This window comes from Equus caballus, chromosome 22, assembly GCF_041296265.1.
Source record: "Equus caballus isolate H_3958 breed thoroughbred chromosome 22, TB-T2T, whole genome shotgun sequence".
In the NCBI taxonomy this organism is placed as follows: domain Eukaryota; kingdom Metazoa; phylum Chordata; class Mammalia; order Perissodactyla; family Equidae; genus Equus; species Equus caballus.
In genome coordinates this window covers 27,428,141-27,442,276 of record NC_091705.1, presented here as the reverse complement: position 1 = coordinate 27,442,276, position 14,136 = coordinate 27,428,141, and the positions used below count along the sequence as shown (strand labels likewise).

The 14,136-nt window shown below is 34.0% G+C and overlaps 1 protein-coding gene across 10 annotated transcripts in view; it reads left to right on the top strand.

The window, feature by feature from the left end:
* Positions 1 to 14,136, top strand: part of RBM39 (RNA binding motif protein 39) — a 29,580-nt gene that overhangs the window by 13,709 nt on the left and 1,735 nt on the right. For 8 of the 10 annotated variants that reach the window (XM_001501819.6, XM_003363918.5, XM_070247593.1 and 5 more), the window contains 6 exons: positions 1,362 to 1,499; positions 3,039 to 3,104; positions 5,488 to 5,692; positions 6,067 to 6,144; positions 9,586 to 9,636; positions 11,780 to 11,861. In XM_001501819.6, the coding sequence (XP_001501869.1) occupies positions 1,362 to 1,499; positions 3,039 to 3,104; positions 5,488 to 5,692; positions 6,067 to 6,144; positions 9,586 to 9,636; positions 11,780 to 11,861 (620 nt within the window). The remainder of the gene's footprint in view (positions 1 to 1,361; positions 1,500 to 3,038; positions 3,105 to 5,487; positions 5,693 to 6,066; positions 6,145 to 9,585; positions 9,637 to 11,779; positions 11,862 to 14,136) is intronic. The other 2 variants (XM_003363919.5, XM_001501826.6) reach the window with 1 other exon arrangement.

Below are 14,136 nucleotides of genomic sequence, written 5' to 3'. Positions count from 1 at the left end.
AGTTCCTCTTTGCTAGTACTTCGATGTGTAAAAACTGGGATGGGAAAAGGATGAAAACTCCTTTTCAGTACATAATATGAAAGTATTAGGATTCCTCATCAGTACTTATTTGTACTAAGAAACAAGTTAGTGATTTCTATTACTACTTGATAACTTGGTTTTTTTAAATGGAGACTATAAGATTTAAAGAATATTTTTGAGCAGTACAAATACAATGGTCATGTATTTCATGCTTTTCAAACCACTAAAACAAGTAGTCCATAACTGCTAAATAATCTGGTTACTTGATCAAACTTACATAATTTTATAAAGGTGTGCCCAAGGTTTGTAATCAGATCTGACTTGAAATTCCAGTTTCATTGCTAACAAGCTGTATGTAACCGTGGTCAAATTACTTACCAGCTTCTGTCATCTCTAAAAGGCAGTAATAGGTCCTATTTGATGTTTGGGGATACTTAATATTAGATGTTTATCACTTGATTCTATGTAAATAAGAGGAAAATAGTTGTTAGGAAAAGTGAGGAATCATGGTTTAATTCACTTTGTATGATGGAGGAGGACCAACCTAGTAGTGTGTGGATTGGCGTGACAAAGGGCTGAGAAGTATCAAATTAAAAGAGTACTTCAGGGGCCGGCCTGGTGGTGCAGCGGTTAAGTTCACACGTTCCACTTTTGTGGACGGGGGTTCGCCGGTTTGGATCCCGGGTGTGGACATGGCACCACTTGGCAAGCCATGCTGTGGTAGGCGTCCCACATATAAAGTAGAGGAAGATGTGCATGGATGTTAGCTCAGGGCCACGCTTCCTCAGCAAAAAGAAGAGGATTGGCAGTAGTTAGCTCAGGGCTAATCTTCCTCAAAAAAAAAAAAAAAGTACTTTAATTTTAATGAGTAATTAATTTATTTAATAGTCCTAGAAACAATCTTATTTTCTACATTTAGCACGTCTGATATCAGGATGCCTCTTCTGATGGCATAAAATAGTTTTATGATTGATTCATTTTATGGATAAATGCAGGGTATGATTGCTTTATATATAACTTTTGCACGTGCTGTTAAAACCTTTTAACTTTTTTTATTATGGTGAAAATATATATCATATTAAATAAAATATTTTTATCTAAAAACTTGACACTTTAACCATTTTAAGTGTATGATTCAGTGCCATTAATCACGGTCACATTGAGTGGAATCAGAGTATTTGTCCTCTTATATGATTTGTTACACTTAGCATAGTTTCATCACTAATCTTTACATAAGTTATCACTAAGCAAGCCTGTGCTGTGAGTGGGATTTACTGCTCTGTTTAAAATGATTTGGGTTTCTGCTGTGTGATGTGCATTTTGTCTTCTCTAATTTGTAGGCGGAAAAAAACAGAGCTGCAGCAATGGCAAACAATTTGCAAAAGGGAAGTGCTGGACCTATGAGGCTTTATGTGGGCTCATTACACTTTAACATAACTGAAGATATGCTTCGGGGGATCTTTGAGCCCTTTGGAAGGGTAAGTCTCAGTTTCTTCAGTGGATCCTTAATAGATTATTGAACCAAATATAATTGTATAATAATTTCTGTCTATCTCGCTTGTCATGTTTCTGTGAGATTAGTATTAAGATGGGAGAGGGTGGTTCTATAAGGTATTTGTGATAACTTAAAGATAGTTCCCCTGAGACAAGGTATCATTTGAAGATAGAATTTATTAACGTTTATCATGCTAGAGTGAAATGCATAGTAATTATTAGAATCAATCATTTAAAGAAATCAACATGAATTATAAAAGTGTACTGTGCATTCCAAGCAAGAGATATATTTTTTTCTTGTGTGATCGTTTTCTTACTGAAAATTTAGGGGTAGGTAGAGAAGCTTCCTTACTAAATTAAGGAATTAGATTGTTCATGTTTCTGTCCAGTTTGTCCTCATTTCAGATTAGACATTTTAAAATAAATATTAATAGTAGGCTGGGCTCTGGTTTAAAAGATTCATTGTATGGCCGTGAATAAAAATCTTGGGTCCTGCTGTATCTTTCTCACTACTACTTCATTGCCCTTGGATATACCTTTGATTTTCTTTGATTAGCCCATTCAACCTGTTTGGTAAACTGTTTTAAGTGTCAACAATGGTAAAAGTTAGGCTGTTGAGATTATTTATTGAAAATATACTAGTGGTGCACAAATCATAATTGTATGGGTTAGTCAGTCATTACAAAAAAGAATACATTCCTGAAACTACCAGAACATGAAGAAATAGAATATATGGGTGCTTTTTCATGCTTTCTACGTATGGACAGATTTATTTAGAATATAGTGTTTTAATTCACAAAGCATACAATTCATCCATTTAAAGTGAACAATTCATTGCTTTTTAGTATATTCACAGAGTTGTGCAACTGTAACCACATCTAGTATATATATATTTTTAAAGATTTTATTTTTCCTTTTCCTCCCCAAAGACCCCTAGTACATAGTTGTATATATTTTAATTGCGGGTCCTTCTAGTCGTGGGATGTGGGATGCCGCCTCAACGTGGCCTGACGAGCGGTGCCATGTCCGCGCCCAACATCTGAACTAGCAAAACCCTGGGCCGCCGCAGTGGAGCGAACGAACTTAACCACTTGGCCACACGGCCGGCCCCATACGTCTGATATTTTTAGTTATTCCAACATTTTGGGCCATCTATCATGTGTTGTATTATTGAGAATTAGTCTCGTGTTTTTAGGATAATGGAAAGGAAACAAAAAGGTGTTGATTTTGTTTCTAACTTGATTGTATTTCACAAAGAAATGGACTTTGATTCTTAGTGGTTTGTTTTTGAGGCAAAAGATTTAAGATTTTTCCTTTTCTTTTTCCTGTCCCCCAGTGTGTAAGTTCTTATTTGGGACTTTCCATGCCTTTAGAACATGTTTTTGGGCATGAGGGGCTTGTGATATATTTTCAGTGATTTTTTTTTTAGGGGGAGAGGTGATTTTTCAGTCCTGTTTCAAGGAATAAAAATATTTTTCCTCCCTTCTTTTCATTTACATAATAATTGTGCTTTTTGTTTTCAGATTGAAAGTATCCAGCTCATGATGGATAGTGAAACTGGTCGATCCAAGGGATATGGATTTATTACGGTGAGCTGTTTCCATGATTGACGTGATCTAAGTAGCTTAGTAAAACTTCATTAGTTACTGATAGTGTGGGGAAGGAGTCATGGTTAATATTTTCAAATGGTTTAAATTAGTTTGCCGATTAGTAATCATTTCTTACTAGCAGTAAGGGTCCTTTAATTGTGAAAGTTTATTTAATGAGTTTACTAATTCCCTGTATGTGGTCAGTTTGTGTAGCCAACTCTTCATATAATTGAAGTCTGTGATTCCTTTATGACTTTTTCAGTCTCTGACTCTTTTATGACACACTTTTGTCAGTTGAAGGAAGGTCTCTTGGAGTTCTTTTTTACTTAAAATCCTTTTTATATGTACATACCTCACAACTACCACCAGGATTACCTTATTAAAGTGTTTGGCTAACTGTCTAAGCCTAGTCCCTGATTAGGGAATGAGATTGCAGCTGGAATAATTGTGAATGGTAGTTTTTAGTGCCCTTGAGTCAATTGTGATTCATAGTGATCCTGAGTACAGCAGAGTGGAAACCTGCTTGGTCTTTTTGCACCATCCTCTCACCTTTTGGTGGTATATCAGAGAATGCTCTGCTGCTATTCATAAAGTTTTCTTGGCCAATCTTTCCAGAAGTGCATGGCCCCGTCCTTCTTCCTAGTCTGGAAGTTCTGCTGAAACCTGTCCACCATGGGTGACTCTGCCCGTATTTGAAATACTGGCAGCCTAGCTTCAGCATCACAGCATCAGGCAGTCACAACTAACAGGCAGGTGGTATGGTTCCATGACCAGGAAACCAACCTGGGCCACGGTGGTGAGATTGTCGAATCTTAACTACTAGACCACAGGGCTGGGTAATTGTGAATGGAGGTGCCCTTTTAAAAGTAAATTCTTTAATGTGTTATTTCATGATGGAATCCAACTACATGATAGCAGTTTTTCAAAAGTATGATATTATGACCTTGGAAGTTGCTGGAAACGGATATTTTTAGTTTAAAATACAGATAGGTCCCAATTTTCATCAGGAATCTGTGTGTCTTCTATCCAAATTTCAGTAAAATTTAAAACTCTTCTATAGTGGTAGAGAATCTGTTTCATTGGTTATTGGGATTTTATCTACTTTAGTATGTACTTGTGAAAGGAGAAAAGTCATTTCTAAAACTGTTAACTCACCAACATTTTATTTTGTTTCTAAGAACATTAGTGTGGGTCATTCCCCCTTTTTCCCCCTAGAAAAGTGATGTGGTCAGGGGATTTTACATGTAATGTTAATTTGAGTATTTCATCCTACTTAGTACCTAAAGAATTTAGTGTTCTATATTATAGGGTTTACTGCTTGAGTATTTGGTCAGTGGGCACGTTTTCATGAGAATACTACTAAATATATGTAAACAAGACATGTTTTGCAAAGCATTTTTAAATTTTTTAATATCAATTAAATATGAAATGTTTTCTTTGATTTAGTGATCTGTATGCAAAGTTAGATTATGTAAGTTTATATGGTGCCGTGTGTGTGTCTGAATGTTTTCTATTTTATAACTATTTGTAATTTTTCCCATCTCAATAACAGAAAAAGGTTTATTTTTGAACATTTAAACGTACTGATGAAAGATTAGCTATGGAGTTGATGGCAATATGTTCCTTTCTTCCATTAAACTTAAAACCAGAGTGTGTGAGTTAGAGATTTATTGTGTCTGCATCCTAGAATTAAGAATTTTACTGATTTTATTGGCAATAAAACATGACCTGAAGTTGTGTGTTAAAAATAACATCTCAGGCTGGCATGGTGGTGCAGCAATTAAATTTGCGCATTCCGCTTCGGCCACCCGGGGATTAAGCCAGTTAGGATCCCGGGTGTGGACCTTCGCACCGCTTATCAACCCGTGCTGTGTCAAGCATCCCACATATAAAATAGAGGAAGATGGGCAGAGATGTTAGCTCAGGACCAACCTTCCTCAGCAAAAAGAAGAGGATTGGCAGCCCATCAGGGCTAATCTTCCTCAAAAAAAGAAAAAACATCTGGGTGAACTCCTTGTGTTTCTGAGTAGTTCACTTTTATGAGGGGAAAAAAGCATCCTTTTAGTTTATCCCAGAGCATTCAAAAGGGTTTGATTGAAAAATTACTTTTCACCTTTTGTAACTAAGATTCCATTCCCCAAAATAGGTGTCCTTACTTGATAAATATCTTGTTATTTAAACTACCACTTCAACAACTGTTATTTGCATGAGCTTGTGATCTAATCATGTAGATTATATTACTTGCAGCTTGAAATTTATAACTTACCATCCGCCTAGCTGTAGCTGTTGCATAAACTAGACTTAATAAGTAAGCATTTCCTTACCTTGGTTATACATGTTAACTAATATTTGGGACTTTTTACCCTGTCTCTCAATTATATAGTTTTCTGATTCAGAATGTGCCAAGAAGGCTTTGGAACAACTTAATGGATTCGAGTTAGCAGGAAGGCCAATGAAAGTTGGTCATGTTACTGAACGTACTGATGCTTCCAGTGCTAGCTCATTTCTAGACAGTGATGAACTGGAAAGGACTGGAATTGACTTGGGAACAACTGGTCGTCTCCAGTTAATGGCAAGACTTGCAGAGGGTAAGTTTTTACTAGTGTTGTGAATGATTTATTGTGGGTATGGTAATGAGAAAGGTAACTGTGCGGACTAATAATTGGAAATGATTATTTCTTTGTTGGATTTGATGTTATCCTTGAGCAGCACATGCAATTTAAAATTATAGATGAACTTCCTTGCCTTAAAGTTCTAATAGAATCTACTTTATGGTGGTGCATTTTGAGTACCACAGCTTAAGTTACAGGATTCCTTACCCGAGAATAAATTCAGTTGCAGCTCTTATTCTGTGGCCTCCTTGTAATTTGTTTTAGTGAAGTGACTTTGGTAGTATGCATACAGAAAACTAGGTTTTTGTGCTCTTAATACAATAAGGACTTTAAGACTTACTCTTTTACAGGTACAGGTTTGCAGATCCCACCAGCAGCACAGCAAGCTCTACAGATGAGTGGCTCTTTGGCATTTGGTGCTGTGGCAGGTAGGAATTGAATCTTTTCTAATTTGAAATCGTTGTTTTTTCCACCTAATTCGAAAATTTGCCAAATTTTTGCATTTAAAAGGACTTACTGAGAATTCAATTCATCAAGTACTTTTAGCCTGTACATTTCAAGACTTCATATAAGGAAGTGGAGATATAGGACAGAATTATCCAGTAATCATAGTAAGCTGTCAGGGTATTTTTGAACCCTGCACACCAAGGTTTAGTTGAAATTTGTAAGTTAGACCTTTTTAAATACATCACTGTCATTAAAGACCAAAAAGCTTATATTGCTTTAAAGAAAAAAATGTTTCTTTTTAATGTTCGAGTTCGGAAAACAAGGCCTTTAAATCAACCTTTAATAAAATAATTGCAATATCAAGAGTGAAGAGAAAACTGCTAAGTAATGCATACTTTTTTGAGTTGTTGAGTTAGAGAATGAAGTTTCTTGAGAGAGCAGGAAAAGAGGAGAGAAATGTTTATTATAATTATGTACCAAAGGATTCACTTTATGAAACACATTGTTCTCCACTCTTATGGCTTAATTTAGTTATCTGAAATTTGCTTTTATAAACCTTGATATTAACCCTAATCTATGAGCTAGGATAGTATTTAACCTTGAAATGTTGAAGACTTGCTTTTAGAACATCTAAGAAGAACCATTTGTATTTTGGACTTCGGATGACAAGAAATACTTACCCCAAGAAAAATATGGCAGTTTCTATCATGAATTGGTCCTTTGATCTTATCTATAAAATGAGACTCTGAGAATATGTAAAATATGTAAATCACGGTACTGCATCTGAATATATAGAAAGGTCCATTGGTTACTTCATGCTTACCTTTTAAATCGAAAGCTCATTATCTAATTAAAGGAGAGGAGAGGACCCTTTCTACTTTTACGTTATTCTTTATTTTTAGAGAGAGAGGATTTTCATTGTTTCGTTTTTAGTGGATATCCAAAAGTTTGTGAGTACCTTTAGAAAACCTGCCTTTAGATTCTTGTCCTTCCTGCCAAATCGTATGATTTATTTTGAAATCTGATAGGTAGTTATTCTGCAGAATTTCTGACAAAATTATGCCAGTATTTCCTTATAAGAAGAAAACTCATAACCCTTAATGCATTTCTGTATTTGGGTCATTTGATGACTCCCCAAGTATCCCTGAATTACTGTTTTTTTTATTTTGACTTTTTAAACAAGTATTAGACATTTAATTTCTTTACAGTGAACAAGTAGTCATAGAATGCCACTTGCTGTAATTGAAGATATTAAAGGAAACACCCATCACTTCCAGAAATACATGCTAGTCAGTGGTTTGAAAGTTATTGTTTAATGTGAAATCAGTATCTTTGAATTACTTCCTATTGTTCAGATCATTTCCATAATTTTGAAAATGCTTGATTGTTTACCATATTCTAGGTTTTGCATTAGATGCTAGCGAACAAGATTTGTTCCCTCCTTTCAGGGATTTGATGCAGTGACATTTGAGTCATTTCTAAACAATCTTATGTTATATTCTGGATGCTATATCAAATAATGTTGATTTGATCTTCATAAATACTGTCTTCAACTAATTGAAGGTTTTTCCATGTTAGGCATCCCTACTATCCTCAGCCATTATTTTTTCTATTTTGCATGATTATGATTACACATCCCTGGACAGCCACTGTGTACAGGCTTAGTGATTGTGATCAGCTATTTCTAAATGTCTGTATGGATTGCTGAAAATAGCCATTTAGTTATCTGTGGATTATATTTGCCCTTTTTAGTGTTTATAGACCTCATTTTAAAGTTTGATTCTGTTTTCCTACACTTCCCATAAATTGCGATTGCTTCTGAGTTTACAATAATCAACACTAAATTTTTAGATAATTATTTATGTAACTGGGACATCGTTAAAACTTTACACATCCTTTTTGAAATTAAATAAATTGCTGAGCGTTAATGTGTTTGAGGCTCTTATCCTCTAAGTCCTTTAAAGTTGTTTTTTGAAAGCAGGGGTGGGTCATCATTATATCTTCATGTCTTATTCTGGAAGTTTAACAGTTCCTAAGATAGGTTAGAGTTCTTATCTTTATGAAACCCATGCTTTTGTTTCCTAACTTGTCACAAACGACTGAAAAGTAATTTTTGAAAGTTGGATAGGGATTTATATATACTTAAAATAGTATGACTTTCTGGTGTCTGTACATTTTTTACCATTTTAAGGGGGATAAAGACAATTGTGTTATAATTTAAAGTTTATTGATAGTATTCCTATGGTCATATCTTCAAGTTCCCTGAGTACACACCAGTTAAATTTCTTCAACTCCCTGAGATGCCAATTTTCATCACATAGGACCCAGGTATTCTTAGATCCCGATATAAGTTGGCCTGCAGATCCCTTTTCATTTTTGCCCATGTTTTATGATCATATTCTGTATTCAGCAGGAAACCCAAATGATAATGAAGTCTTGCATTTGAATCACACGTTACTGAAAATGACGTTACTAAATCTAAATAATTTCCATGTAGTATGTTTCTGTAATTTCAAGATAGCTTTACAACACTATGGCGTTTTCTTTACCATTCAGACTTGCTGCTGTTTTCACTTGCTAGCAGCTTTCTCTTGTCTTCCAATGTAGAAATGTTAATGATGATAGTATCAGAAAACAGATTGGTGAAAATCCCCATTCTGTTTATTTTTTAATTCTGAATCCCCATTCTGTTTATTTTTAACATTGACTAGATGCTTAAATTTTTCTTGTACTTCATAGATTATATTAAACCTGATTAAATTTCATTCCTGCCTCATTAAATTTCCAGACTAGGCCAGGAAACCAGACCCTCATAAAACTCAACCTTCTGGGCTGGACCTGATGATTTAAATCTTAAAAGCACTTAAATAATGTATACTTTTAATAGCTAGAATGGTGTCTTTCCCACTGGTGATAGTCCTACTACTTAATTGGCAGATTATTTAAAGTGTTTACAGCTGTTTGACATGTAGTGTTGCAGTGTTTACATTTTACTATAAACTTTTAAAGTTTAAAATGCTTACTGCTACTGATAGAACAGTAAATAGTTGAATATCCCAAGTACTTGGAATTGAATTCTCAAGATCAGGGTTTTCATGCATTTTCTGACCGGTGTGCTTCCCTTTCCCCATTTCCCATTATTCCCATGTCAAGAGTAGTATAGTGGAATGAATTTGAGATATGGAAGAGTACTAGGAATAGGAAGAGAGAGGCATAGAGGCATGAGTAAGTTTCCTAGAATAGGAGGAAAGAAAAAGGCCCCAAAGCCTTGTCAATGAGGAATGGGGAAGGAGGTTTGGCTGCCAGGTTTTACTAGAAGTTCATTTTGATAAACCCTGCTACTGTAGTCCTCTTTTATTAATGCTTTCCTGACATTTACCCTGTTAGTTGAGGCTCTTCATTGTTCCTGCACTGAGCTGTAGAATTCTCTTTTGTTATAGATTTGCAAACAAGACTTTCCCAACAGACTGAAGGTGAGTTGAGCTTTTTATTTGTCTTTGAAATAGATGTAAATGTAGTAAAACATAGTTGTTTACATTTAGTGTATCATATTATAGTTTGTATTTTGAACCCAATTTTCACAGAATGACATAGTGGTGTATACACAGTAAGCTATGTGGTAATGTATGTTTCAGAGGCCTAATCGAAATCATTACAATTACATGGATAAAGAAAACAAAAATGTTCGTGCTTTTTTGCTTTAGCTTGCTCAAAATTATTTTCAGCCTTGTATGCTTATCTTTGTCTTCGGATTGTTCATAAGTTTTATATAGAAGTCAGAAAATGAAATTTGTTAGTTTAGTAGACAAATCCTTTAGAACATGGAGTCTGAATTTAATAGGAAAGTTAGGAAAACTGACTGTACCTCCACTGATTTGTATAAACCAGTACCAAGCCTTGAGAAGATTATCCAGAAATAAATTGCACTCAGATTTCAGAGATTGAAATGATTTATAAAGTAGGCTGTTCTTAATTTTCAAGTAAATCTCTGCCATTTGCTAGATCATTTTACTATTGTCAAATTTGGTATTCATCTTTTATAGGATATACTTGGTCATTTAGGGAAATGATTCTGTGTGAGAAAGGTCTACCATGTTCCTTGATAGTCGGGAATTAAACATTTTAACTTTTCCAACAGTTGGGACAATTTTACTCAATTCTTTTTTTCCTAACAGATTTTAAAAAGTAGAGCTAGTAGATTCTCCTATTAGCTGTATTTCTATGCTGAGTTCATTGTGTTCTGCATTTACCTAGGTTTGAACCAGAATGTTTATATCATACATTTTCTAAATATTTTTCGGTATGCGTGGTAATTTATATTATCATAGTTAATTTGAGAAATTGGAAAAAGTCATGCTCAGTTGTTTTGTAATGACCTTCCAGTGTATTTTCCAAGCATACTTCCATTTGTTTATGATATAAGGTACACAGTGGGCTTCATTTTTATTAATTGTAATATGAGCATGCTTTCATCTTTAACTTTCCCCAGTAGAATTTGAGATGTTAGTTTAGCCTTTTTATTTTAATACAAAGCCTTATTAAGGAAAAATACTTGTTTATTGAAGTAAAATATAAAGAAGCAAAAAGCACTTGTAATTCTATTAGAAACAGTCATTTTTTTACGATGTATTTCATGCACAGCCCTAATTTTTGCTTACTGGAATATTTCTGATACTTCCTCAGGTGATCGTTCATTTTAATTACTATAATTTCTAATGCACTGTTTTATCCTTAGCTTTGTTTGTTGTTGTTATGTATTGGGATGAAATTTGGTCAAATATTATGATTACGGTGAGTTCTGTAACAGCTACTGGTAATGTTTTGTAAATGACATGAAAGCAGTGGAGCAGCTGTCCTGGAAAATGCTCTCACTTCAAGATTAAAACCAATATGGGCTTTAAATATTGCTTCTAAATATTAGTGTCCAGTAGTTTCTTATTTTTACCAGTGAATATTCTATAATCTATAATAAATGCTATTATTCTTATTTTGTGCTAAAATACATTTTAAAAATAGCAATTTGATTTTTTAATAGGATTTATATTTCTAGGATATTAAATCTTAAATGCTTGGATGATTTTATGCATCTTATTTTTAAAACTTAATCTTTTTATGCTCATACATTTAAAAGAAAATATGTAACTAAATTTATGGGCAGAAACCTAACAAATATAAGGGTATATAGATTTATTTGGTGTCTTAAAGATCATTTTCATCATCCCCTGCTTCTCAGGGTATAAACTCCAGCAGCTCTTCAAAATTAATCTTCCATTTGATCCTTTGCCTTTCTGGATTGATTGTATTGATATTTGTTTAATGGAATGAATTTTGTTTACATGTAGAGTTTAGTTTTCCTTCTAAAAATAAAACTCCCAACTTACTCAAGATTGGCCATTTCAAATATTAGGTTGCCTCAGTTTTCTGGCAACTAAAATAGAGTACTATTAAATACTTTGATAGCATTATTAAATAAGGTAAATTAATGAAGTGCCTGACTCCCTTAGTTTTATACTTGGGATTTAGTGGTTTGGGGTTTGTCTTATTCATCAGGGATATTCTGATGCATTTTCTATGAAACTAATTTCTCTCTCTCTTTTTTTTTTTTTTTTTTTTTAGCTTCAGCTTTAGCTGCAGCTGCCTCTGTTCAACCTCTTGCAACACAGTGTTTCCAACTCTCTAACATGTTTAACCCTCAAACGTAAGTAATATACTTTGGTCCAGTTCAAAAGGGTATACTGTGAAAGGTGTAATATTAAGTTTTCTAAGTTAATATTTAGGCTGTTTCAGTATATTTGATAATTGACAGTGCAACAGTTTTGATTCTTGTAGTATTGTTATGCACATTGCTAATTATTTCCTTTGGATGTAAGATTGGAATTGCATTGAAAGTTATGCAAATTTTATGTTTTCCATTTATATATAAATATTTTTTATGAAGTTTGAGTGGTATTTATTTTTGTCAGCAGTTTACTTTTTTACCAGTTCTTAGCTTTGAAATTTTATTTCAGTGTAATAGCAGAACAGTATCTTCTAAATTTTTCTTCTATTCATTATTGCATGCTGTGAATTAGGAATATTTCTTTCCCGGTGCCTAACCAGTGATTGGAATGCCGTTTATTAATCAGTTCAAACTCTTCTCACTGGTTTTATAGATCGTGTTTATAATACATAGTTATGTGTCGCTTATCGACTGGGATGTGTTCCGAGATGTGCATTGTTAGGCATTGTCATCATCGTGTGAACATCGTTGAGTGTACTTAAACACACCTAATTGGTAGAGCCTACTATACATCTAGGCTGTATGGTATAGCCTATTGCTCCTAAGGTACAAACCTGCACAGCATGTTACTTTACTGAATACTGTAGGCAATTGTAACACAATGGTAAGTATTTGTGTATCTAAACCTAGAAAAGCTACACTAAAAATACGGTATAAAAGATTAAAAAAAGGGTACACCTGTAGGGCACTTAACCATGAAGGGAGTTGGCAGGACTAGAAGTTTCTCTGGATGAACCAGTGAGTGAGTAGTGAGTAAATGTGAAGGCTTAGGACATTACTGTATACTACTGTAGACGTTATAAACACTATACACTTCACATTACAATAAAATTTTTAAAAATCATTTTTCTTCAATAATAAACTAAACAACTGTATTTGTTTATAAACATGTAAATTTTTAAACTCTTTTGTAATAACACTTAGCTTAAAACACGAAGATTGTATAGCTATACATAAATATTTTCTTTATATCTTTATTCTGTAAGCTTGTTTCTATTATTTTTTTTTTAACTTTTTAAACTATTTTGGTTAAAAAATAAGACATAGTAGCCAAGGATTGGCATCAGGATCATCAGTATCATTGTCTTCCACCTCCGCATCTTGTCCCATTGAAAGGTCTTCAGGGGCAGTAACATGTATATTGAGCTGTCATCTCCTATGGTAACAATGCCTTTTTCTGGAAAATCTCATGAGGGACATATCTGAGGCTGCTGAGGAGTTGTCACTGTTTTCAGAAATATGTCCTTGGTGGTTTGCTTGGTTGGTTTCTTTCATCATAAATTTGCTTATAAGCAGACAATGCACCATGAGCATTCGTCTCTATTAATGAAAACCTTTTGGTGTTTGGATCCATGTTTTTAAACTTAAGGAGCTTGTTGAGGTCTGCAAAAGCTTCTGTTAAACCTTTCACCGTGAATTTCTCTTGCTGCTTCTCAGCTATGTGTTTCTGTTCCAGTACCAACAACTCCATTAGTCAATTCCTCAGGAACCACCTCTAGGGAGCTCCTCAGTGTTCATTCTCATCTTCACCCAGGTTAAAGTCGTTTGCCATCTTTACCACAGCCTTGTTGATTTTTGTGACCTCCTCATCCCTAGCAAAAATGCTTTTAAGTCATGGGTGATCCTCTTGACTGTCTTCTTCCAGATGCACTAGGCAATAGGAATTTTTCAGCTGTTATAATTTTATGAGACCACCGTTGTGTATTCAGTCCGTCCTTGACTGAAACGTTAATGTGACACCTCACCATATTCCGCTGTAAATGTAGGTTTTCTGTTTGGTTGATTTGATATCAGCCAATATATTTGATGAAATACTGCTTCATATAGTAAGTGTAATAATTTGTAACATGCTGTTTGCATTGTTTATGTATTAGTTCATTGTTTACCAAAGAAAGAGCCTGGAATTCTTGTATTCTTCTGTTAATACCAAATTCTTTATTTTAGCTTTAGCTATGAAATGGTGATAAATTGGTATAAGTATCATTTGAAAGATGTCAATAAACCATTTAAACAGTAATTTAGAGTTAAAAAAATTTATAAGCTTGGTTGGAAATAATGTTTTATATTATCTTTTGATTTCCTCCAGTGCCCCATACCTGCTAATATCAGTGACTTTTTTAGATTAAAAGAATGCAATTTAAAATATAGAGAATATATGTAACATTTTATAAGTTTGAATAGTGTCTAATAGAGT